This window comes from Ochotona curzoniae, unplaced genomic scaffold (genome assembly GCF_017591425.1).
Source record: "Ochotona curzoniae isolate NIBS_2020 unplaced genomic scaffold, NIBS_Ocur_1.0 patch175, whole genome shotgun sequence".
Classification (NCBI taxonomy): domain Eukaryota; kingdom Metazoa; phylum Chordata; class Mammalia; order Lagomorpha; family Ochotonidae; genus Ochotona; species Ochotona curzoniae.
Window position 1 is genome coordinate 304346 of NW_024466723.1, and position 25399 is coordinate 329744.

At 46.6% G+C, this 25399-nt stretch overlaps 1 protein-coding gene and 1 non-coding gene across 6 annotated transcripts in view; both read left to right on the forward strand.

Moving 5' to 3' along the window:
- The first annotated feature begins 12349 nt into the window (after positions 1-12349).
- Positions 12350-25399, forward strand: part of LOC121166577 (V-type proton ATPase 116 kDa subunit a1) — a 51624-nt gene continuing 38574 nt past the window's right edge. For 2 of the 5 annotated variants that reach the window (XM_040995780.1, XM_040995781.1), the window contains exons 1-3: positions 13444-13655; positions 14472-14633; positions 23073-23151. In XM_040995780.1, coding sequence (XP_040851714.1) covers positions 14517-14633; positions 23073-23151 — 196 coding nt within the window. In that variant the 5' untranslated portion in view covers positions 13444-13655; positions 14472-14516. Of the gene's footprint in view, positions 12413-13443; positions 13656-14471; positions 14634-23072; positions 23152-25399 lie in introns of those variants that run through there. The other 3 variants (XM_040995779.1, XM_040995782.1, XM_040995783.1) reach the window with 3 other exon arrangements.
- Positions 15059-15161, forward strand: LOC121166614. Its single transcript, XR_005885444.1, has one exon. It is a non-coding gene; the product is annotated as a U6 spliceosomal RNA (small nuclear RNA).

Genomic DNA, 25399 nt, shown 5'->3' on the forward strand with positions numbered 1-25399 from the left:
GCTTAAAGAGAGTAAACTGGTGTCTGAGATCCTGTATTTCTTAATGTCTACAGCTACTAGAACCGGCAGGTTAGTAACTAGTCTTAGCATTGGTAAGGCATCTGTTACAGTAGTTCACGTTCCTGATAAAGCCATTAGAGGATACAGTGACAGTAGAGAACCTAACAAACCTTCCTAAGGGTCTTAGATCTTAAAACAAACAAACAAAAAAATTATAGGGCCTGGTGTGGTAGCCTAGTGGCCAAAGTCCTCGCCTTGCACACACTGGCATCCCATATGGGCGCTGGCTCTAATCCCGGCAGCCCTGTTTCCCATCTAGTTCCCTGCTTGTGACCTGGGAAAGCAGTCAAGGATGACCCAAAGCCTTGGGACCCACGTGGGAGACCCAAAAGAAGCTCCTGGCTCCTGGCTTCCGATTGGCACATCTCTGGCTGTTGTGGCTGCTTGGGGAATGAATCAATGAATGGTTCTTCCTTTCTGTCTCTCTTCTCTGTATATCTGTCTTTCCAAGAAAAAAATAAAATAAATCTTTAAAAAAAAGATTAAAAAAAAAGATTTTAAACCATCTTTTAAAAATTATATTTACAGAGAGAAGGAGAGACAGAAAGATATATCTTGCATCTATTGATTCACTTTCCAAATGGCTGCAATGGCTGGAACTGAGCAATTCTGAAGCCAGGAGCCAGGAGCTTTTTCTGGGTCTCCCACACAGGTACAGAGTCCCAACTTTTAATTCCATTTTCCGTGAACTTTTGAAGCATCCTTATATGTGCCAACAATACATCTCAGCATTGTACTTTTTTTTCTAGCTGTGAATGTATGCTGGGTGTTGTTTCTTATCAGTACATATGGAACTGCAATGTCGGGATTATATTGTATTTATTTAACCAGATCCCCACCAAGGGACATTTGCAGATTACAATTTAAGCCCTCAGGAAGGGTAGCTTTGAAACAATTTTACTAGTTACTTTGTTTTGTTTCTGGTTGTCTGTTTACTAGGAGAAATTAACTCCATACCATTCTGGAAATGTGTTTCTCTTCTTCTTCAAGAAGGAATGCCAGTTGTTATGTACGAGTCAAATTATACTCCAAGACAAGTCCAGGGAGTGCGTCTCTGACTCATTTAATGCCTCCTTCACAGAATTCTTGCAAAAAGGCTCTGCCGTTGCATAGCTACATTGCAGACAGTTTCTTTCACTGTCCCACTTCTTGTTAAGTGCCAACTACATCCAACAGGGGGCATGCTGAGCCATGGTGCACCAGCCTCACCAACACCCCTATGCACCCACCACCACCTCCACCATGTCACAACATGTCTAGAACATTCCACTGGGTTACAGGGAAAAGAAGCAGTCATTCCCCAGGAGGAGGTCAGTGCGCCCAGCTTTGCATTTCCCCTGGCTTGCTGGGCTCGCCTACAGGCACACTGTTCCATTGTGTGCTTTCAGCCCCAGAGACAGAGCCTGCAAAAGGGAGAGTGAGGTCAAAGCAAACAACCCTGTGGCCCTGAAAAAGAACACCAGGAGGCAGCCCTGTCAGCAGTTAGAATCTCAGAGCATTCCTCCCACCTCCCCCACCCGCCTCCCCGCCTTTCTCTCTCCTTCACTCCCTCCCTCCATGTCTTCAGTAAAGTGTGACTGTTAACCATGAGCTAGATCTTGGGCTGGGGAATCTAAAAGAATGAAGGAATAAAGTCCAGTTTCTCTTATCGAGAAAGACAGACAGATAAGCAGCTTCTAGCATAACAAGACAGGTACCCCAGCAGCTTAGGGAAGGTGGTCACTCTTTGGGGCAGAGCACAGTGTCCAGGTTTGATAGACAAGGCAGGCAGCGCCTCCTAACCTCAGGAATCACATGAGGTCTGATAATGTTCAGGGACTGGCCAGGCCTTGCTCATCCTCTCTTATTCTGGTTCTGCTCTGAGTTTTATCCATTTACATCTAGGGATATCCAGCCAAAGGTGTGCTATGCTACACTGGGCGCTGGAGCTATACCGAGAGAGCTCCTGGGGTGGCAGTGGGTTTTGCTAATCATGACCAGCTTGGATAAGGGGTGCACCTGCACATCACAGAAGCTGTCCTATGTGTGTGGAGGACCAACCCCTGACAGCTGGTTTGCAGCTGCCACATGCAGGAGTGGGAATTTTCCATTTGTGTAACTTGCTGGCTTGATAGGCCCTGTCCTATCCTTGTTGTCAGTGAGATGTGCCTTCTTCAAAAGTGCCTTCTTTTTTTCTTCAAACATTAGGAGGTGGGGTAACTTTCTTGAGCGAGAAAAGCAGGACTGTTGTTTATCTGGTGCTGATGGAGGTGTCACTTGGGTGGTAAAACCCACTTCAAGGACACAGCCAGTGTGTTTGCTGTGGGGTGGGAAATTTTGTTTCAGGGAAACTACATTTCAGACCCATGTCCTGAAAATACCAAGAAAATAAGGGAGAGAGCATCCCACAAAATCCCTCCTTATTGCCTTGAGCATGCACAAAAATGAACACACACACATGCACACACACACGTTCCAGGGTCAATGGATGGCCCTGCCCTGACTGCTCAAGATTGGAGCCACCTGTTCTCACTTTTGTTCAGACTCTGTCTTCTATCACTGCACCCACCAGTCCCTCACCCTGAGCTTCTAGAGTTTATCCCAAATGGAGCCTTCCTGTCTGCTCAAAGAAGGGCATTCAAAAGTCACCCAGAAACCGTACCCCACCAATTACCTCTCCTTTTCTAATTTTCTAATTTCTGCTTTAAATAAAGCAGAGTTTTATTATTATTATTATTTTATCCTTGCTGACCAATATGTCCTTGGGAAATCTTCCATTAGGCCTTGGGACACAGTATTATTTTTATCTCTTTCTTGTCCTATTTGCTAGATTATATTTTCTTTCATTTTCTTTTTTTTTTGAAAATCAATTTTAGTAACTGCTGGCAAAAGTACAAGAAATTGGCCGCTTTATGAAGGTATAATTCACATACCACACAGTTTAAAGTATATAATTCAGTATTTTTTGGTTTCACTTTTACATTTTTAAAATTTCTTATTTTAGAGACAGATTGGGCTCCCATCGCGGATCATTCCCTCAATGCCTGTAACAGCTGGGGCTGGCCAAGGTTGAAGCTGGGAGCTGGGAACTCGATCCAGGTCTTCCACACGGGTGGCCAAGGCCCAAGGACTTGAACCCTCATCTGCTGCCTCCCAGGGAGCACAGGAGCAGAAAACTGGGATTGCAAGTGGAGTTTGGGCTTGAACACAGGCGTACCAGGGGTGCCCCAGATGCTGCACCAAATGCCGGGCAGTCCTGGCATAATGAGTTAGTATCACATGCTGCAGGGTGGGTCAAGACTTCCGTTGTTTTTGTAGCAGGATAATCTCCCTTTGTATGAACATGCCATATGGTGTTTGTTCATCAGTTAATGGAAATTCGAGTTGTTTTCGTCTGCAGGCTATTACAAATAATTCAACTATGAGCTTTCATGACATTTTCTTTTTTTAAATTTTACATTTTGATTTTATTTTTAACATTGTTTACATAGTTGAGAGGGATGCAAGCCCAGTGGTCTCCAACTAGGGTAGAGAGGGTTGAGATATGGAGAAAAGTGAGTGGGACAAAGAGTTCAATTTTTTTTTTCTACTGTGTCTGCAAGGGAGGAGAGGGAGCTGCACCTTGCTGTCAAACTATATTATTATCCAGGAATGAGGGTATGATGCTTCGATCATGTTTTAGAGACCCTGGTGTGGGGAAAGAGACTGTTACTTGAGTGGTTTTGATACTTCTGAGACATCATTGGTTTAGAAGGACCAGGATTGAGAAAATCTTTCCAAAGTCTCTCCAAGTCCACCTTAAACAGACACACACACCCACACACACACCCACACACACATTCTGTGTTGGCGTGCCTGGGTTCCAGTTCCAACTGGGCTCCTGGTTCTATTTTCCTGCTGATGCACAGCCTGGGGGCAGCAGATGACAGCCAAAACAGGAGTTTGGGTTCTTGCTAACCACTGGCTTGAATTTCTGGCTTTGGCCTGGTTAAGCTTTCACTATTGAAAGCATTTAGCGAGCCAATGAGGAGAGACACATTCTATCTATTTATATGCCCATGAGCCAGTGGGGAGAGACTCTCTCTGCCTTTCAAATCAATTTTAAAAGCTATTGAAGAAAACCTTAAAAAGTAAAAAGGAATGAATAGACAGCTGCTGAGCAGGAAAAAAAAAATGGCAAGGAGTTGGCTTTCTAAGCAGAAGAAAGAACTTGGTAAAAGCACAAGGACCTCTGAGCCATAAGCTGAGATACAGGAGTGAATGCAGGTACATGTTGCCCAGCATAGAGCATCTTGGGAGGCCTGCTAGCAGGTCTAGAGGATGCATCGCACAGGTGTGTGGCATGCTTGAAGCAGGCTAACCAAATTGGAAAGAGGAATTCATTTACTCCCCTGCTAATGCAGACCCTGAGAAGCAGTGGCAAATTGACCACCGGAATGGAAGATTTGGAAGAAAGAAAGAAAGAAAGAGAGGATTATGAAAAAGGGGAAATCATAGAGGTTCAGGTTCCCTGGGAGTCCTGGAAGAAGCTCCTGGCTTCTGGCTTCAGATCTGCTGGGCTCCAATTGTTGCAGCCACTTGGGGAGTGAAGCAACAGACAAATCTTTCTCTCTGTCTCTGCTTCACTCTGTATATCTGCTTTCCCAATAAAAATTTTAAAAATCTCTAAAACAAATAAATGAATACATAAATAATAATTTTAAAAGATGAACCCCTTTCCTTTCTGCTTTCCTGCTGCAACCATGAGCAAGGCTTTCGAATGAGCCACTCTCAACACATGTAGTATGTGTCCAACAGATGTGTGCCTGTTGGCAAAAACCATGTCGTTTGTGGAATCTGGCCCTTATCCCAGAGAACAGCGCTTCCGCTCCACGTCAGGAACAGGAAGAGTATGAACTCTTGTTTGCACATTGATTCTCGGTGCTCTGTTCAGTTTCCACACTCCCATTGTGCTCTGTGTGTGCTTAAGAGCAATGACTCATTTTTCCACCCAGGTACATAGTCCTATGAATCCCAGGGGCCGCACACGGGTGTGAAAGAGCGGGCAGCACTGACTTATTTCCTAGTGTTCAACTCCAAAGAGATCATTTCAATGCTTCTTCCATTAGCTTGAAAAGAATGCGGCAGTTGAACTGATCAGATCACTCACACCCCAAGCCTGCTGGCGTTGACAAAAAAAGGCTCCATGCTGATCACAGGGATACAGAAGGAATAGATGAATAATTTGTATATTTCAAGGGCTTAATAATGTCACTGAGGAAATAAATGCACAAGAAGGAGAAGAGCTTCCTCCCAAAATGTCTCTTGATTAATACAAATGGGTATGAACTAGATCAACTAAAGTTTAGGAACTGAATTAAGATTTTCTTCAAAAATTAAAAAGAAAAGAATTAAAACAAAATGTGGAGACTAGCTGGGAAAAAGATTTTCACTCCAAAAATGTCTAAATGATTGGAGTCAGTGTTGTGGTATGCTCAGTTAAGATACTGCTTGCAATGCCAGCCAGCATCCCATATGAGCGCTGATTCCGTTCCAGTCCAACTCCCTTCCAGTGCACCTGGGAAGACGGCAGAAGATGGCCCGAGTTCTTGGGTCCCTGAATCTGTGTGGAAGATCTGGGTGAAGTTCTACTCCTTAAATTCCAGATTCCTGGCTTCAGCTGAAACTAGCCCTGCCTTTGCATGTATTTGGGAAGCAAACCAACAGATGGAAGATCTCTTCTGTCCTAGCAGCTAGGACATGAACTCGCTCCCATATGGGATCCCAGCACATGCAAGGTGAGGATTTAATCACTGAGCCAGTATGCTGGGCCTTCCTCTTCATTTTTTGCAACTCCACCTTTTTAATAAAATAAATAAATCTTTTAAAAATATTTTAAAATGATGGGGCTGTCAGGCTAATCCCCTGCCTGTTTTACCATATCCTATATGGATGCTGCAGCTGCTCCACTTCCCATTCAGCTCCCTGCTTGTGGCCCACAACAGCAGTAACGGATGGCTCAACCTTGGGACCCTGCACCCATATGGGAGACCTGGAAGAAGTTCCTGGCTTTGGATCAGCTCAGCTCTGGCTGTTGCAGCCACCTGGGGAGTGAGGCAGTGGACAGAAGATCTTCCTCTTGTATCTCCTTCACTCTCCAAATCTGCCTTTCCAATCAAAATAAAATTTTATTTAAAAGAAATTAATTTCAAAAAAGTGTGTATTTTCCCCACTCTCAATATGTGTATATTTATAAACTGAAGAGCAAAATGTACAAAACACATGTTACAGAAACATAGAAGGGACCCTCAGGCCTCAGATTCATACACCCTACTCCTAAGTAGGGGTTTGTAAGAATAACCCAGGACCCCTAATCCCTGAAAATATGTGGGAGGGGAAGGGGACAAGGGAAAAGAAGAAACTGAGAAGTACAGTGTTACCAGCTGGGTCTCCCTCGCTCGTGCTAAGGGGCGGCAGGGCAGCAGGCAGTGCAGTCAGCGAGGGTCAGTCCACATGTTACAGAGGTCCGCAGCACAGCCCCACGGCCAGGTTGGTCTCTAATCGGTGAGTGTGGAGGCCCAAACCCCGAAGACTGAAAGAAGAGCAGGATCAAATACCCCTAAACAACCTTGGGACTCCTACTGGCCTACCTTCGGCTTCCCCGGGGTTGCACCATGCACAAGCGCTCCTGCAGGCCGCCCTTAGCAACCCAGCTCTGGTTCCACCTCTACAAGGCCTCCAGTAGGCCTCAACCAGGCCTCCGAGTGCTTTGCCACCGCCCTGGGCTCCAGCCAGCAGCAGGCCGGGTGGCTTGGCGGATCCTGCACTTCTCTCACTGGTTCCTCCACGCTCTTTTGGCCCAGTCCCAGGACACCAGTCACCCAGAAATCGCGACAAGGGCTTGGTTGGCTCTGGTTTTGTTTTGTCCCCCTGCAGATCGCCCATCTCCAGCCCTCACTGATTGTCCTCTCTCTCTATGTATATAAACATGGTTCATTAATCTGTTTAAAAGGCAGGATGGTAGATAGAGATGACTTCCATCTGCTTGCTTACTCCCTAGATGGCCACAACAGCCAAGCTGAAGTGAAGAGACAAGCACTCCACAAGGGTCTCCCTTCTGTTGCCTTCTCGGGCATATTAACAAGAAGCTGGATCGGAAGCAGGGTAGGCAGCACTTCATGACACTTCCATGTGGGATGTTAGTGTTGCAAGCTGTAGCTTAACCCACTCCCCACACTGCCAGCACCCCTCATCTGTGCTCTCACATCTGTTTTTTCCCCCCACAGTGAGAACTCTTGCTCCCAAATCAGTAGACATGTCATTTGCTCATTTCTACAGTATGCACATAATTCCTATTCCCATGCCACTATGAAAACAAAACCATGAAGAGTTTTTTCTTGCTGTTTTTCCTGTCAAGACTGTGAAGGCCCAGGAATCATATTTTATTCAAAAGCGATCTGCGGGAAAGATTTTGGTTCTCAGGACTGAAACGCTGGCTGGGTACCACCTTCCACATCGGAGTGCCTGTGTTCAGTTCTTAGCCCTGGCTCCTGCAACCACAGCTTCTTGCAGGGACAGACCCTGGTGGCTTCAATACCTGGGCCCCTGCCACCACCATGAGAGACCTGTATTAAGTGCCTGTTCTTGGCCACTGGATTTCTGGTTGCTGCAGGCATTCAGGGAATGGGCTCAGCAACAGGAGCTCTTTCTGCCTTTTGGAAAAAAAAATTACTTGAGTTAGTTCATTTTCTTTTCTAGTATGGTGTTGTTATTCATTTGAAAGATGGGTTAGGGGCCCGGCGCGGTGGCGCAAGTGGTTAAAGGTCCTCGCCTTGCACGCCCGGGATCCCATATGGGCGCCGGTTCTAATCCCGGCAGCCCCGCTTCCCTTCCAGCTCCCTGCTTGTGCCCTGGGAAAGCAGTCGAGGACTGCCCAAAGCTTTGGGACCCTGCACCTGTGTGGGAGACCCGGAAGAGGCTCCTGGCTTCGGATTGGCATAGTATCGGCCCGTTGCGCTCACTAGGGGAGTGAATCATCGGACAGAAGATCTTCCTCTCTGTCTCTCTTCTCTGTATATCCGCCTTTCCAATGGAAAAAAAAAAAATAAATCTTTAAAAAAAAAAAAAAGAAAGATGGGTTAGTTTGGTTGTACTTCTAGTCAGTTCAGAATTTTCTCCAATTTTGTTGACTTAATCTTTTTAAATGTCATTGAAATGTTTAAATTTTTGAATAACCTATAAGGTTCTTGCTTTTAAATTTGGTTGTTACAGCTCTATCAAGATATAATCCCTATACCCAATTATTTATTTAAGGCATACAACTAAGTCTTTTTTAAAAATTAACTTATTTTTATTGGAAAATCAGATTTTTACAGTGAGGAGGAGAGACAGATCTCCAGCTTCTGTTTTACTCCCCAAGTAGCTGCAATGGCCGGAGTTCAGCTGATCCAAAGCCAGGAACCAGGGGTGTCTTTCGGGTCTCGCACACAGGTGTAGGGTCCCAAGGCTTTGGGCCATCTCAACTGCTTTCCCAGGCCACAAATAGGGAGCTGGATGGGAAGTGGGGCTGCTGGGATACGAACCGGCGCCCATATGGGATCCTGGTGCATTCAAGACAAGGAGTTCAGCCGCTAGGTCACAGTGCCGGGCCCCCAGCATGGCATTTCTAATTCCCACTGGCCAGAAGGCTCTCTGTCTCACATGCCCTTCATGGGAGTCACATGGGGTGTATAAAGTGTCACATGCCTCCGGCTCATTCCGATCTCCTTCTCCGTGTAATCATTAGCAGAGTTAAAGGATTCTGATCTCCCTTTAACTTCAAAGGAAGCCTCACAATCTGGTAGGCAGAAGTTTTAGACATTGCTTTTTTTTTTTTTTTTTTTTTTTTACCAAAACAGAACAAAATCCCAAACAACAAAAACCTTAACTTAAACACTCACAGGCTTTTAAAGTAAAGTAGAAGTGTTAGCTTGAGGAATTCAAGGTGAAATTGTAAAAGGGACTATTTCCATGGAAATCTGCAAGCCAACATTGCAGAATAGCAGTCAGAGGTTCTGAAACACTCCCATCAAAGATTCTTGGTAAAGGAGCTTATAAAGGGCTCTGTATTGTAGCCTAGTGGCTGAACTCCTTGCCTTGCATGCACTGGGATGCCATATGGGTGCTGGTTTGTGTCCTGGCATCCCCATTTCCCATCAGTGCCTTGCTTGTAGCCTAGGAAAGCAGTCAAGGATGGCCAAAGCCTTGGAACCCTGTACTCACCTGGGAGACCTGGAGGAGGTTCCTGGCTTCCAGCTTCAGATCAGCTCAGTTTCGGCCATTGTGGCCACTTGGGTAGTGTACCAGTGGACAGAAGATATTTTTCTCTATGCTCTCTGGATAGCTGACTTTCCAATAAAAATGAACAAATCTTTAACAAAAGAGTTTATAAGAATTAGAGTTCATTTTGACAAAGGAGGAAAACATTTTAAAACTTATTTAATAAGCTAGAACCATTTAAATGATCTACTAAAAGAATACAAGACTGTAACTTTAAAATCCAGGGCACAGCAATGAAGACATCTCTTGAAATGTTCACATCTCATACTGGAGTGCTGGGCTCAAGTTGTGACTCCGATTTGGATTCAGCTTCCTTCTAACATACATGCTGGGAGGTAGCTGGTGATGGCTCAAGTCCCTGATCCCTGCAGATCCAGGTCTAGCTCCAGGATCCTGCTTGCTTTGGGTCTGGCTATTGCAGCATTTAGGGCAGTGATGCAACAGATGGGAGCTCTGTCTACTGGTATTTTATTTTTTTTACTCTCAACTAACAATTTTTTCTGAAAGATTTATTGATTTGAAAGGCAGTGACACAGAGAGAAGCAAAGATAGAGATCTTTATCCACTCCATCACTCCTCAAATAGTTGTAATGGCTGGACCTGGGCCAGGCCCAAGCCAGGAGCCTGGGACTCCATTCAGGTCTCCCCAGTGATTGGCAAGGCCCAAGTACCTGGGCCATCTTCCCACCCCTTTTGAGGTGCTTTAGCAGGAAACTGAACTATAGTATGCAATGGCAGCCGTGCAGGCAGTGGCTCAATCCACTGTTACCAGTTACCAAGTTACCAGTGTCCATCAAGTAAATAAAGTTTTAGAAAAATCATAGAGTAAGTCAATTTAGACACAACTGCATCACTGGCTAAGCCCCTTAGGGAATACAAATGTCTTCTAGAGCAGCATTTCAAAATTCATCTTGGTGGACACAGGCCTCCATTTTCTATCATCTACTAAATTAGGGTAATAGCATCTGTCACTGAGTGTTGTGGTGAGGATTAAGTGGGTAGGTAGTTCCTGCCTACCAAGCCCTTAGCAGAGCAGCCTAACAGCAGTATTCATCCTCATCCCCAGCTCTGCCTTTTCATGACTGGGATTTGACTTCTCATTGGCCTGTGAGTTCCTCTAGGGTAGAAATGGGTCTGTTTCTTATTCTAATCCCTAGCTTCTAGAACCATTTGTGCCTGGCACATAGTAAGCCCTGGTTTAAATGGCTATTTTAAATGTCATTTCATTAAAAACAAGAAAGATTTATTTTTATCTGAAAGGCAGATTTACAGGACAAACCAGAGAGAGATATACCATCCGCTGGTTTAGTTCCCAAATGGCCACAGTGGCAGGAACCTGGAGCCTTCTTCAGGTCTCCCACGCAGGTGTAGGGGCCCAAGGCCTTGGATCGTCCTCCTCTGCTTCCCCAGGCACATTAGCAACGGACTGGATAGGAATAAAGCAGCAACCAGGACATGAACTGGTACCTGGTGATTCTTCAGGATGCTAGCACGGGAGTGGAGACTGAACCTGCTACTCTCCTGTGTCGGCCCTTGAAAGTTCATTTCTAAGCTTTGGGGGGGAAAAGGGATTGGGAAGGTAGATCCCAGTCCCATACACAGACGTTTAAGCCTGACTGCAGACAAGAGTGCAGATGTAGAGAACAGAAGGAAAAGAAGTAGGGTACTGGAGAGAGGGCATCAGTAAGAGGAACAGCAAGGGCAGACTTTCAGGAAAGCCACTAGAAGATTTCAAAGGAGCTTACCGGGGCCCAGAGGGAAGGCTGTCTGAAACGTAGTGTGAAAACCATGTGGTTAGCAGGCAGCTGACTCTGAGGGTACTCTTTATTTTTTTACTCAAAGGAAGGAAATGACAAGCATTGTGAAACTGCTTTCTAAAACTTGGCAGGTTTTCAAATGTGGTTGTCTGATTTGCCTGAGAAAGTTGAGAGGAAAAAGGAGGTAAGGGTTTGGGTTCTCTAAGGTATGAAAGGGGGGAAAAAAAAAAAGGACAATCAAATTATCTCCATTCACAGCATGAGATACAATGGCTATTTTTACCCTTCTTTCCTAGGCTGGCTAAGCAGCGTGGTGATGTTTTTTGTCAAGGAGACAAAATTAGTTAGCATGAGATTCTTCTTAAAAAAATGAAAAATTTCTCCTTATCCTTGAATCTCATAGGGGTTCTACCATCCAGAGAGACAGAACAACTAGTTTTGCGAGTTTTTCCTGATATGGTTCTAGTTATTACCAAGAAGTTCCCACTTTAACCTTCTTAAAAAAGGTGATAAAAAGTATCAATATATTTGAGAAAGACGTTTTAAAAATATCCAAAGCATCACTTTTGCAATAAGAAATGTGGTATTGTAATACCAAATTTGAAGAATCGAAAACCTTTAAGTGGCTAAAAGGGCCACAGGTATTACCACCAAGCAAGAGAAAAATTTACTTCTGTAACCTATGGTCTTTGGGGTGGGGGTGGGAGTTCTTGTTGCTGGAGAAAAACAGATCATGGAGAGTCGCTGGAAGGGACGAGGCACGCGCCTCGTTAAAGACTGGGCTCACGTGATCTCCCTAAGCCACGGGCTGGAGCTCATGGGTTTTCACTTTTTTTAGAGAAATGAGGAGAAAGTCTGTCAAAACGGGCCAGCACTATGCGCATTTTCCAGCGCCTACAGGTCTTAGGTCGTTTCATGAAGGTATCGCCCCTTTCATCCTACTACTTCTCCAGGAGACAAAGTCGTGAATCCCCAAGTTAGGACAATGAGGAAACAGAACGACCTTGCCCTTCGGCAGCACGGACTCTGAGCTGTTCGAGCCAGTCCCACAACCCCAAGCCTGCCCCGCCAGCGGCCAAGATGGCGTCAGCACGCCGGGCCCCGCCCACGCTCCGCCGCCCCGCACTGCGGCCACCCAGGCCAGGCCGCCTCCCATTGGCGGACTGCGATGAGGTCATCGCGGGGCGGGGCCCGGCGGCTGCGCGGGGGCGGGGCTCTGGTGACGCACGCACGTCGAGGCGCTGCTGCTGCTGGAGCCGCGGAGCTGTGGGCTTGTCTGCGGCGGCTCTCTGTGGCGGCGGTTGGGCCGGTGCCGGGAGGTGAGCCGGGGGATGTAGGGACAGCTCGGCAGGCAGCACCTTCGAGTGACTCAGGAAACTCTGGTCACCCCGTCACTCGTTAAAGGAATTAGCAGGCGTCTCAAATCGGTGGGAGAAAATAGGGGTTCACCTCCTCTTGAGGACCCCTCCTGTGGGCAGAAAATTCAGAGGTTCTGTGCCCTATAGAGGCCTTATTTTCACCCATGGAAGGGAAAAGCAGAAGGACTGAGGGTTACTGGGGAGGCAGAATTTGGGGAGACTTTCTAGAGGGACTCCCAATTTCGGTGATACCCGCCACGTACGAAGAGGGAGGTGTACTTGGGTCCAGAGAATTCCTGTTTGCTCTCTGGGTGGCAGGTGAATCATTCCCTGATGGGAGGTTAGGAATGAGTGACAGATGATCCCAGAGGCTGGCGGTGGGGGAGGGGACAGGGAGGCGCTGCGGGTGGGCCCCATCTTATGTAGTCTTGCTGATTGTTCGGATTTCATGTTGTGACTCCCCCATTCCTCCCAGAACAGCTTTGGCTTGGTTTTTTGTTTGGCTGCAGTGGTCTGGAGATGTTTTGGGAGACCTAGTCATTAGAGGGTGGGAGCGGGGAGGGACTCATGACAGACTATCATTGTCAGCCCCCAAAGGATGCTGACGAGGCGAGCTGTCCTGTGTTGAGCGGTTGTGGAGTCTCTCTGCTTGGTGCAGGTGAGGCAGGTGGGGCTGGAAACAGCTGATTCGGATGCACACAGGTCGCCAAGTCAGGGAGTCTCCGGGGCAATGCTTGTTTGTAAGCAGGTTGTCCTTGCTGCCCTGGATATGCAGTACGTGAAGGTTTTGTCCTTCTGAGTTTCTAAGATGTCTCCCAGCCTTCTCGTGGAGCCTATCTTCCTTTGAGGTCAGGCTCACCTGTCTCTGTTGAAGCTGGGGGGACCCTAGGATGCTTCAAAGCCTGAGCGTTTTGTTGCATCTATATTCTGTGCAGTCTGCCCTGCAGAAGGTGATTGAGAAGAAATAATCGCGTTTCAGGACCACTGATAGCGCCAGCCGCTTTTCCTACAGGCGGCAGTGGAGACTCGATCGAGATGTTTAGTGGCTTCACGCATGAGAGGATGTGACAGATGGAAGCCTGCGATTAACCTAGAAGATGGGCAGGACAAGCAGACAGCTGCGCGGGTGGAAGGCTTGTTCTCCCTGCCTTGCTGAAACTGCTTTGTCATTGCCAGTGTGTTGCTTTGAAATTGATTCTAATATGTAAGCTGGTTCCTCCTTGAATATACTCCTTGTTTATTGGGTTCTGTAGGTGTGTGTGAGGGTGAGGGTGTTTTCTGGGGCATCTGGAAGGTTAAGCCCTTTCGTGGGACTGTAGCTTTAGGGTAATGTTGCAACTCTGTTAGAAATTATATTGCCAAGAAACGGGAGAAGAGGGATGCTGACCCCATTTTGTAAGAGGTTCTTTTGTTTGTTTCCTGTACAAGCAATGAAGAGTGGGCAGTGTGAACATCACTGCCTCAGAGAACGTGTCCACAGTATTGAAAAAGCTGTGTGCTGCCCTGCTCCTGTCGCTATCCCTATCTTTTTTTAAATTGTGAATTTTATGGTACAATTCCATAGGGTCTTAGATTTCCCTATCCCCTCCCCAAATTCCCACCCCCCGACTGATTTTCCCCATATTGTTACAATAATATAGTCCTTCATAAGCAGTCATAAGTCCATCAGTCTGTTATTTAAGTGTGCCCTGACATTGCTGGTACAGACAATGTCAGACAGTCCAGCATCTATCCCTATCTTTAATCTATAATGTTGTTGGTTTCCTAAAATATTGTCATTTGATCGCAGTGTTGACTGCAAAGGAAATTACTTTTAATCTGCACTGAGAAGGGCAGAATTCAGTAACTGCCTTTGTAACACACACAGAGTTGCTGGTTTCCACTTGTCTAAATGGGATGTCAGACCTGCTGCTAAAGACCTGGCAGCCTGAGGTGGAAAAGCTAAAATGCCAAAGGCAGGAGCCTGCTGGGAATGTTGTTTCAGCTCAACCAAATCCTGTCCTTTGCTCCCCTGCCCCAGGTTGGAGAGAAGTCCTGGCTCTCGGTGGAGTGGACTGTCGCCACCATGGGGGAGCTCTTCCGCAGCGAGGAGATGACGCTGGCGCAGCTCTTCCTACAGTCCGAGGCGGCTTACTGCTGCGTCAGTGAGTTAGGGGAGCTCGGCAAGGTGCAGTTTCGTGATGTAAGTAGTGGTGTGGTTGCTTCTTGCTGGCCACTGAACCCTTGGTTTTCTCACCCTGCCCAGTTGCCTTGTAATGACTGATGTGGTTTTTATTTGCAGTAGTAATTTTATAAAACACTGGCCTTTCCGCCCTTCAGGCTGCCTCTGGAGTGTTTGTGCTGGCCTTTCCGTGCTTTGGCCAGCCCTACCCCTCTGAGAACCACACCAACCACTCCGAGGCCTGAAGAGGCTGCCTGACCAACCTGCTCAGGGCCTTTTGACACTTTAACACTCACTGTTGAATGTTTGAAGGGATTGTTGAAGTTTAGGATTTGTGTGTGTGAAAAGTATGAGGCATTTCTACAGCTATGTGGAAGTAAGGAGGTAGTGAATGGCCGTTTTGCAGCATTTTCTTAGGCAGTTGAAGAAGATGCTGAGTTGCTTGCTTGCTTTGGCAGTACACATACTAAAACTGGAACACTACAGGGAAGATTAGCATGACCCTGAATAATAATGAATATGTGAAACATTAAAAAAAAAGATATTGAAAGAAAATGAACAGGCTAAGAGTAAAACTGTGCTACGTGAGATGTGTGGCCTGATTAAAAGGCACAGTGTGTGTTGCTGAATGAAGGAGGTAGTTAGCAGTTTGCTGGTGTGCTGACCAGAATCCTCTCATTAGTCTCGAAGCTCCATATACTTCTGTTTCACAACATTATTATGTTACAGCTTTGTTTTTGCTTTTTTATTTTATTTTTAAGATTTTATTTTTTATTGGAAAGTCAGATATACAGAGAAGGGGAGAGACAGAGGGGAAGATCTTTTATCCATTGGTTCACTCCTCAGGCAACCACAATGACTGGAGTTGTGCCGATCTGAAGCCAGGAGTCAGGAGCCTCCTCCAGGTCTCCCATGCTGGTGCAGGGTCCCAAGGCTTTGGGCCGTCCTCGATTGCCCTCCCAGGCCACAAGCAGGGAGCTGATTGGGAAGCGGGGCTGCCCGGATTAGAACTGGTGCCCATATGGGATCCTGGCGCCTATAAGGCAAGGACTTTAGGTACTAAGTTTCCACACCAGGTCCTATTTATTTATTTATTTATTTTAAAAAGGTTGTCTTTTTATTGGAAAGGCAGATTTACAGAGAGAGAAAGAGACAGAAAGATCTGTCCACTGGTTCAATCCCCAACTGGGCACAATGGCCAGAGCTAAGTGGATCTAAAGCCAGAACTCAGGAGCTTTTTCTGGGTCTCCCCCTGTGGATGTGGGGTCCCAAGGCATTGGACCATCCTCTACTGATTTCCCAAGCTATAAGTGGGCTGCTGGATAGGAAGTGGAGTAGGCAAGACATGAACTGGCACCTATATGGGATCCCATTGTTTGGAAATGGAGGATTAAGCAATTGAGCCAATGTGCCAGCCCCTAGTTTGCTTTGTAGAAAAACATATATCTTAATGGGATGGCTGATATTGTATTTAAAAAAAGATTCCTTTATTTGAAAGGCAAAGTTACTGAAAGAGAGAGTGAGGGAGAGATCTTACATAACCTGATTCGCTGCCCAAATGGCTGCAATGATGAGAGCTGGGCTATTCTGAAGCCAGGAGATTTTTCCAGGTCTCTGACATGGGTGTGGGGCCCTTGACCCAAGAATGTGGGTGATCTTCCATGCTTTCCCAGTTCTAGAAACTGGATTGGACATGGAGCAGCTGGAACTTGACCTGGTGCTCAGATGGCACACCAGCACCACTGGCAGTGGCTTTACTGCTGTGCTGCAGTACCAGCTCTGTGGCTGCAACTTTACATTCATCAGCAGGAGGAGTTGGTTGAAGTCTTTCTTCTCCAGTGTGCGCTAAGCACGAGAAGACAAGGGCTGTCTCTGCTTTTGCTCAGTACTGTGTCTTGGGTGCTCCCACACAAGGCCTTGAATCAGTATTTGTTGGGATGATTGAATGGATGAAAGAGGAACCATGGTTGGGAGGGGGTTTGTCCATGTCAGCCTTTGTTAATGAGCAGCTTTTCAGGAACTTCCCAGTCCGAGAATTGCATAAATGTAATTGCATGACTGGTCTCATCCTTGTTCTCTGTAAACCATTTTGTCACAGCTGTGTTCAAGTGTTGTCCTCCGTGATGCTTTCCTTTGTGAAAACTCGTTGCGTCTTCCACTGGCTTCTCTCTGATCTCCACTCTCTTCCCCAGGTGTCCGTGTCCCCAGGTCAGCTTTTCCTTTTTCATCCATGTTGGTGATCTCACGAGTCTTCCTTTTTATCGAGCAGGCTGCCTCATCTCTTACCTCTTGCCCTGACCTCATGGTTTCTGTCCCTGTCACTACAGCCCTTTCTGCTTGCTGACGCTCAGCAATTCCACCCTGCTATTCCAGCTCAGCTTGTTAAGTTCTGACATTGTGTCATTGCACACACTGTTTCTTCATCATGACTTCCCAAACATGAGCCAATGCATTGAGATTTTCCTAGCTTTCCAGGCTTGAAACCTGAGTCAAGCCTATTGCCTTTCACTTGCAATTCTTTATCTGGTGCCATTGGTGTCTCCTTGCTGTCCAGCCTTCTTTCTCTTTTACTTATGCCATGTTTTCAATCATATAGAATAAGTGTGGGGAACAGGGCTAGGTGTTCACTTCACACAGCAGGTCTTTTTTTTTTTTAAAAAAAAGATTATTTTAGGATTCATTATATGAAAGGAAAAGAGAGACACACACACATCTTCAATCTGCTGATTTACTCCCCAAATGGCCACAATGGCTAGAAGCTGGGCTGGCCTGAAGCTAAGAGCCAGGAGTTCCTTCTGGACCATCCATGTGGGTTTAGGAGCCCAAATACTTGAGCCATCATCTGCTGCTTTCCCAGGCTTATTATCAGGGAGCTGGGCTGGGCTGGAAGTGGAGCAGCCAGAACTCAAACCAATACCCATATAGGGTGCCGGCATTGCAAGTGGCAGTGCCCATAAGCCAGAGCACCTGCTCCCAGATCTGCTTCTCATCCAGCTTCTTACTAGTATGCACCCTTGGAGGCAGTAGATGATTGATCACTCAGGTAATTTGAATTGTTGGCTGTTCAGCCGTGTTCATTAGCCTGGCCAAACCCTGGGTATTGAAGTTATTTTGGGAGTGAATCAGCAGATGGAAGGTTGATCTCTCTGTTATTGACTTTCAAATAAAGGAAATAATTTTTTTAGAGGCCAGTGTTATGGTACAATGGGTTGAGTTGCTGTGGCTGAATCCCAAATAGGTACTAGTTTAAGTCCTAGCTGCTCTGTTTCCAACCCAGTTCCTTGTTAATGCACCTGGGAAAGCGATGGAGCATGGTTGGCTCAAGTTCTTGGATCCCCTCACTAATGGGGGAGATCCAGAGGGAATTCTGGCTTCTGCCAGGCGTAGCCCCAGACATTGCAACCATATAAGGGTGAAAGATGTCATCCCCTCTTTGTAACTCTTTTTAAAAAAAAAAAAAAGATTTATTTATTTATTTATCTATTACAAAGTCAGATATACAGAGAGGAGGAAATACAGAGAGGAAGATCTTCCATCCAATGATTCACTCCCCAAGTGAGCGCAACGGCCGGTGCTGCGCTGATCCGAAGCCAGGAGCCAGGAACTTCTTCCAGGTCTCCCACGCAGGTGCAGGGTGCCAAGGCTTTGGGGCCATCCTCTGCTGTTCTCCCAGGCCACAAACAGGGAGCTGGATGGGAAGTGGGGCTGCTGGGATACGAACTGGCGCCCATATGGGATCCCAACACGTTCAGCGCAGCTCAAGTACTTGGATCCTTTTCATTCACACAAGAGATTCAGATGGACTTTGTGGTTCTTGGCTTCTGCCTGGGCTCAACCCTAGCTGCTGTGGGCATTTCAGCAGTGAACCAATCAGTAGGTGGAAGCCTTTTCTGTTAATCTAACATTAAAATAAACTAATCTTTTAAAGAGACCAAGTTAAAAGATAAGAATATATATATATTTTTTTTAAATGGGGGTTGGTTTTGTGATGTAGCAGGTAAAGCTACAGCCTGCAACACCGCACCATCCCAATTCAAGACCTAGGTGTTCTGTATTTGATCTCCACTTCCAGTTCCCTGCTAATAGCCTAGAAAAGCAGCAGAAAAGGGCCCAAGTGGTTGGGCCCCTACACCAACTGGGAGATCCAGAGACCACTCCAAACTCCAGGCTTCAAGCCTGGCCCAGCCCTGGTCATTGCAGCCATTTGGGCAGATAGAAGAGCTTGTTCTCTCTTTCTGTAACTTTTAAATAGGTAAATATCTTTAAAAGTTAATAAATGAAATATGACTTATTTAACAAATAAAATATGATTAAAAAAAACCAGGAGTCCAGCAGCCCATACCAAGGTACCTGAATTGATCCCTGATTCAAATCTCCTGTCGATCTCCTGGGAGGTGGCTGTGATGACTCAAGCTGTTGGCTTCCTACCGCCCACATCGAAGGCCTGAATTGAGTTACTGACTCTCAGCTTCAGCCCAACCCAAGCCTGGCTGATGTCGGCATTTGAGGAATGAACCAGGGAGTGAAGTAGCCTCTTGAATTGCAAAGGTTTTCTAAAAATAGAATGTACACTTCAGTATTTTGTTTTAAATAAAGATTTACTTATTTATTTGAAAGAGTTATGGGAAGAGAGGAAGAGACAGGAGGGAAAGAGATCTTCCATCTGCTGGTTCACTCCCCAGATGATTACAGCGGCTGAAGCTGGACCAGCTTGAAGCCAGGAGCCAGGACCTTGTTCTAGGTCTCCAGCATGGATTGCAGGGACCTGAGCCCTTGGACCATCCTCACAACTTTTCCCAGGCCATTAACAGGGAGTTGGTTATGGGATCATAGGCAACAGCTTTGCCTACTACTACGCTGGACCCAGTATTTTTGTTTGTTTTTTAAGATTTATTTACTTATTTTGAAAGAGAAAGGGAGAGACAGAGAAAGATCAATCTTTCATCCACTGGTTTACTCTCCAGATGGCTGCAATGGCCTGTTCTGACCTAGGCTGAAGTCAGGAGCTAGGAATTTCAGCCCGGTCTCCCACAGAGGTGGCAGAGCCCCAGCACTTGGGCTGTCTTCTGTTACTTTCTCAGTTCATTGACAGCTGAATAGAAAGTAAGGCAGCTCGGACTCAGACACCTGCCATATGGGATGATAGCTTTGTAGGCAGTGGTTTTAATCTGCTTTGCCACAACAGGAGTTGCACTTCAGGGTATCTTTAGAATGCTTAAAGATGCAATCATACCACAACCAGTCTCAGAGCCTTTTTTTTTTTTTTAAAGATTTATTTATTTGTTGGAAAGTCAGATATACAGAGAGGAGGAGAGACAGAGAGGAAGATCTTCTGTCCGATGATTCACTCCCCAAGTGAGCACAATGGCAGATGCTATGCCGATCCAGAGCCAGGAGCCTCTTCCGGGTATCCCACACGGGAGCAGGGTCCCAAAGCTTTGGGCCATCCTTGACTGCTTTCCCAGGCCACAAGCAGGGAGCTGGATGGGAAGTGGAGCTGCCAGGATTAGAACCGGCTCTCATATGGGATCCCGGGGCGTTCAAGGCGAGGACTTTAGCTGCTAGGCCGCAGCGCCGGGCCCTCTCAGAGCCTTTTTAAACTCTTTCGCATTACCAGTTGTTTCCTCCCCGCCTGGCACATTCGCTCTGTGGCCCTGCCCTCTGCGTTGGCTTAGCTGTCCGTGCAGTCCCTTGATGCAGGCGTGTGCTGTGTAGTCTTCTGTGACCTTTCTCTCACATACCACTGTGCTTTCAAATGTCTATCAGTATCTTTTTGGGAGTTTTTGAAATAGGAAATCCTGTAACAGATTAAAGTGATTGGTTTGGGTTTAATGTAGTTCCCTGCCAAAGGTAGCACTGTGAATTCCAGAGTGAAAGTCAGAGAGGAATGCTTCCACTTCCCCCGTGGGACCTGGGCCCTCGACCCGGTCTGGTTGTTCCCCTTCCCTGTTCAGTCATAGCAACCCCCATCTGTACCAGGAGGTCGAGCTTTTGCTTGGTTGTTTTAGGCTTTCCCATGCCCTGCCGACCAGTAGGGGCTGCTGCCGTCAGGAGTGGAACCTGCCACAGCCGCCATTTGGATGAGGGCCTGCCTGATGACTGCCTCCAGGATGGTCAGCTCGCTCTTTGGGGCTGCTTGATTCCACTGGCTGTGCCTTTTATCCCCCCAAATTGAATATAATTAATACAGCAAAAATCTGCCATTCAGTAATTTGTAGTATATTCACAAAGTTGTGCAATCTTCTCTGCTCTTTTTTATTTATTTAAAATATTATTTTTACTGGAAAGGCAAATTTACAGAGAGGAGAGACAGAGAGAAACATCTTCCATCTACTGGTTTACTTCCCAAATGGAGCAGCAGATGGAGCTGAGCAACAGATGGAGCTGGGTTGCCAGTGCTTGAAAGGGAAGGATTAACCAGTTGAACTATTGTGCCAGCTGCTGTTTTTGTTTGTTTTTATAGATTGATTTATTTATTTGAGAGACATTTGTTGGGGAGGGAGAGAAGTCTTTCTCTTGTTGTTTTTTGAAGATTTATTTGTTTTGATTGGAAAGGCAGATCAGATTTACAGAGAGGAGAGACAGAAAGATTTTTCATCCACTGGTTCATTCCCCAAATGGTTACAACAGCCAGAGGCCGAAGCTGAGCCAGTCCAGAGTCAGGAACCAGGAGCTTCCTCTTGGTCTCTCATGTGGGTGCAGTCTTAAAGCATTGGGCCATTCTTGACTTCTTTCCCAGGCCAGAAGCAAGGAGCTGGATGGGAAGTGGAGCAGCTGGGACACAAACTGGCACCCATATGGGATCTTTGCACCTGAAGGTAAAGGATTAGCTAATTGAGCTGTTGCACTGGTCCTAAGAGAAATCTTTCATCTGCTAGCTACTACTTAAGTGGCCACATCAGGCAGAACTGGGCACGTCTGAAGCCAGCACCATACTTGCTACACCATGGTGCCAGCCCCCCTAGTTCCAGTCCATTTCATCACCCCAATACGACGCCTTGTACCCATTAGCAGTCACTAACCATCTTCCCCTCCTTTGCCCCTGGCAACCATTCGTCTTCCTTCTGTCTCTACAGACTCACCTGTTCTGAGCATCCCATACACACAGGACATGAGTCGTGGTCTTTTGTATCTGATGTCTTCCCTTCAGCGTGTTCTTCCCAAGGATCCTGTGTGCTGCTGCCTCATTCCTGTCTATTCTGTTGTGTGGCTGCAGTCTTCTGTTGGCTCTCATCTGCAAGGCTTCTACCTTTTGGGTTTCTGTGGTTATTAAGGGCTTGTTTTCAGATCTTTTGGGCACATAGCCAGGGCTGGAATGGCTGAGTCGTGTGAATCCTGCTGTGTCAACCCTTTCAGGGACCACCAGGCTTCACACTGTGTTCTGTTCCTGTCAGCATGTGTTAGAGTTCTGACTTCTTTGTATCCTTCCCAGTACTTGTAATTTTCCTTGTTTTAAAAAATATTAGTGCAGTTGAGAAAGCATCATTATATACATGTTCATCGTCTAGAGTGACGTTTTGAGATAGGTACATGAGGCAGAAAGATAGAATCAAGCCAACTAACAGGTGCACCAACTCACTTAGCATTTTTGTGGTAAGACATTTGAAATGTCCTCTCTGTGTCGTTTGGAAAGGATACCATACATTATTGACTGCTGTCAGTCTGCTGTGCAGGAACGCTCAGGCCCTTTGTGTCTGGAACTTTGTGCCCTTTGACCAACAGCTTGTAATCTCTCCACTCCCACCCCTTGCCCTCTGCCAGCCTCTGCCAGCCAGCCTCTGTCCTCTGCCAGCCAGCCTCTGCCCTCTGCCAGCCTCTGCCAGCCAGCCTCTGCTCTCTGCTTGTACGAGTTCAACTTCTTACAGTATTTGTTTAACATTTTTCTTTAGAGAGACAGAGAGAGTGTATGTGTCCATGAGGTAGCGCAGGCTCCCACCTGCTGGTTCAGGCCCAAAAGCCATTCTGTTCCTCTTCCTTCTCTGTTATACTGCAAGCTTCTCCCTGAATGGGAATTTGTTTTATTTATTTATTTTTCAACACCCCAGGATGTCTGTAACATTGCTTTGTACATTGCTTGTGGTGTGTAAGTGAAAAACCAGCAGCCTTGAGAAAATAAAGTCCCCACCTGGGACAGGACACAGGGAAGTTTGCCTTCTGTCTCTTGTGCTCAGGGCAAGATAAGAGAAGGGAAACCCCATAGAACTGCTGTGATGTCCTTGGCCCAGGGGCTGGTGCTCTCAAGCTCTGGAAGCTCTGAGCCTGCTTGTCTGCCCCCAGGTGCCCTGTTTCAGGCTCAAGGGAGGAGGCTTGAGGGAGGCACATGATGCAGAAGGCGGTTATTGTTAGTGTTACAATCTCTATTGACACAACGCTGTTTTCATCTTGCAGGAAACACTTGAAGTAGAGGAACCAGAGTCAGCATTTGAATGTTTGATATTCTGTTGGTTTTTTTTTTTTCAGTTGAACCCGGATGTGAATGTTTTCCAGCGAAAATTTGTGAATGAAGTGAGAAGATGTGAAGAAATGGATCGGAAGCTCCGTACGTGTGATTTGTTCTTGTGTGGTATTCTGTAATGAATTGTTGGTGTTAGAACAGATATCTTAATAAAGGAAGAATCAAGGAAGGAGAAGATGAAAAGAAGAACAGTCTTGTGATTCTAATGTTGAGGTGATTTTCTGGTGTACAAATGGACTTTGTAGTGTTGTGGCTGGTGGGATACTGGGTATAAACCTTGTTTGATACAACAGGCTGCAAGATGAAACCACTGTGGGACCTTAGCCATATAACTGAGCTCTGAGACAGCACAGGGCAGTCAGTGTCAGCACAGTCACCTCTCTCTCCCTTCTCCCCCACCTCACCCCACTCTTTTTAACATGCATTTTATTGGGGCCGGCATTGGTGATGCAGCATGCTAATCCTCCACCTGCAAGTGCTGGCATCCCATATGTACACCTGTTCTTGTTCTGACTGCTCCATTTCTGATCCAGCTCCCTGCTGATGGACTGGGAAGGCAGTAGAGGATGGCCCAAAGCTTTGGGCCGCCGCACCCACAGGGGAGACCTGGAAAAAACTTCTGGGTCTCAGCTTCAAATTAGCCCAGCTTTTTCCATGGCAACCATTTGGGGAGTAAACCAGCAGATAGAACAGGAAGATGTCTCTCTCCCTGTTAGCTTTTTCTATAAACTCAAAATGCCAGACACAATCAGCAAGCCACACGAGAGGTCTTTATTTCCAAATAGCTGTGAGGCAGGGAGAAAGTGACAGAAGAGCAGAAAGAAACTGAGCAGAAGGGGAGAAGAGAGACAAAAGAGCAGAGCAGAGGACAAGGAGGGGAGAGAGGCAGACAGCATGTGGTGGAGAGACCAGAACAAAGGGAAGAGGCACCTTTACAGCCTGGAGGTGGGCATGGGCAGGTGCAGCTATAGGGGACCAGGCTCAATGCTGCAGGGGATTGGTGGGCCTGAAAGTCACTAAGCTTGCTTAGACAAGTGGGCCTTCAGGGGGCTGAGACCGAGGAGGCTTATGATAAACAGGCATTTGAGGTGGGCTGAGTCCAGGATGGCGGGGTCAATTTTCCAGGCCTGTTCCTTACACTTCCTGTCTGTTTGTAACTCAGACTTGTAAGTAAGAGAAATCGTTAAAATTAATTTTATTGATTTCGAAAGTCAGAGTTGTAGAAAGACAGGGAGAGAAAGACATCTTCCATTTGCTGATTCACTCCCCAATTGACCTCAGTGGCCAGTGGTGGGCCAGGCCAAAGTCAGAGGTCAAGAGAATTTCATCCAGATCCGCCACACTTGGGTCATCTTCCCTGCTTTTCCTAGATCACTGACAGGGAGCTGGGTCAAAAATAGAGCAGCTAGGACATGAACCAGCGGTCATTTGGGATGTTTTGGAGGCAGCAGCACCATTGGAGGCAACAGCACCAGAGTCATCTTTTTTTTTTTTTTTAAGTTTTATTGGAAAGTCAGCTATATAGAAAGAAGGAAAGAGAGAGGAAGATCTTCTGTCCGATGATTCACTCCCCAAGTAGCCACAATGGCTGGAGCTGAGCCAATCCAAAGCCAGGAGCTGAGAGCTTCTTCCTGGTCTCCTACATGGATGCAGGGTCCCAAGGCTTTGGGCCATCCTCGACTGCTTTCCCAGGCCACAAGCAGGGAGCTGGATGGGAAGCAGAGCTGCCGAGATTAGAACCAGCACCTATGTGGGATCCCAGCACATGCAAGGCAAGGACTTTAGCCGGTGGCCATGGCACTGGGCCCCAGAGCCATCTTTTAATCTGAGCTATATATGAGGGAGGAAACTGCCATTGGTTAAGGTCCTATTGGAGGTTAAAGTGCTTTTATACTTTGTTTTATTCATTCCCCACAGCATTTCTTCAAGAATGCACCCCCCCCCCATCATCTCCCTACCCTCCCACCCTCGCTGGCTTAACAGACTAATTTTCCGCCTGCAAGAACTAGCATCCCATATAGGTACTGGTTTGTGCTCCAGCTGCTCCACTTCCCATTCAGCTCCTTGTTTATGGGAAAGTAGCAGAAAAGGATGGGCCAGAGCCATGGAACCCTGCACCTATGTGGGAAACCCAAAAGAAGATTCTGGCTCCTGGCTTTAGATTGGCTCAGCTCCAGCTGGTGCAGTTATTTGGGGAGTGAACCAGCAGATGGAAGATGTTTCTGTCTCTCCTTCTCTTTGTGACTCTGCATTTCCAATAAAAACAAGTAAATCTTTAAAGAAATCTGATTAAAGGAAGAAGGAAGGAAAAAGAAGAAAAAACAAAGGTGCT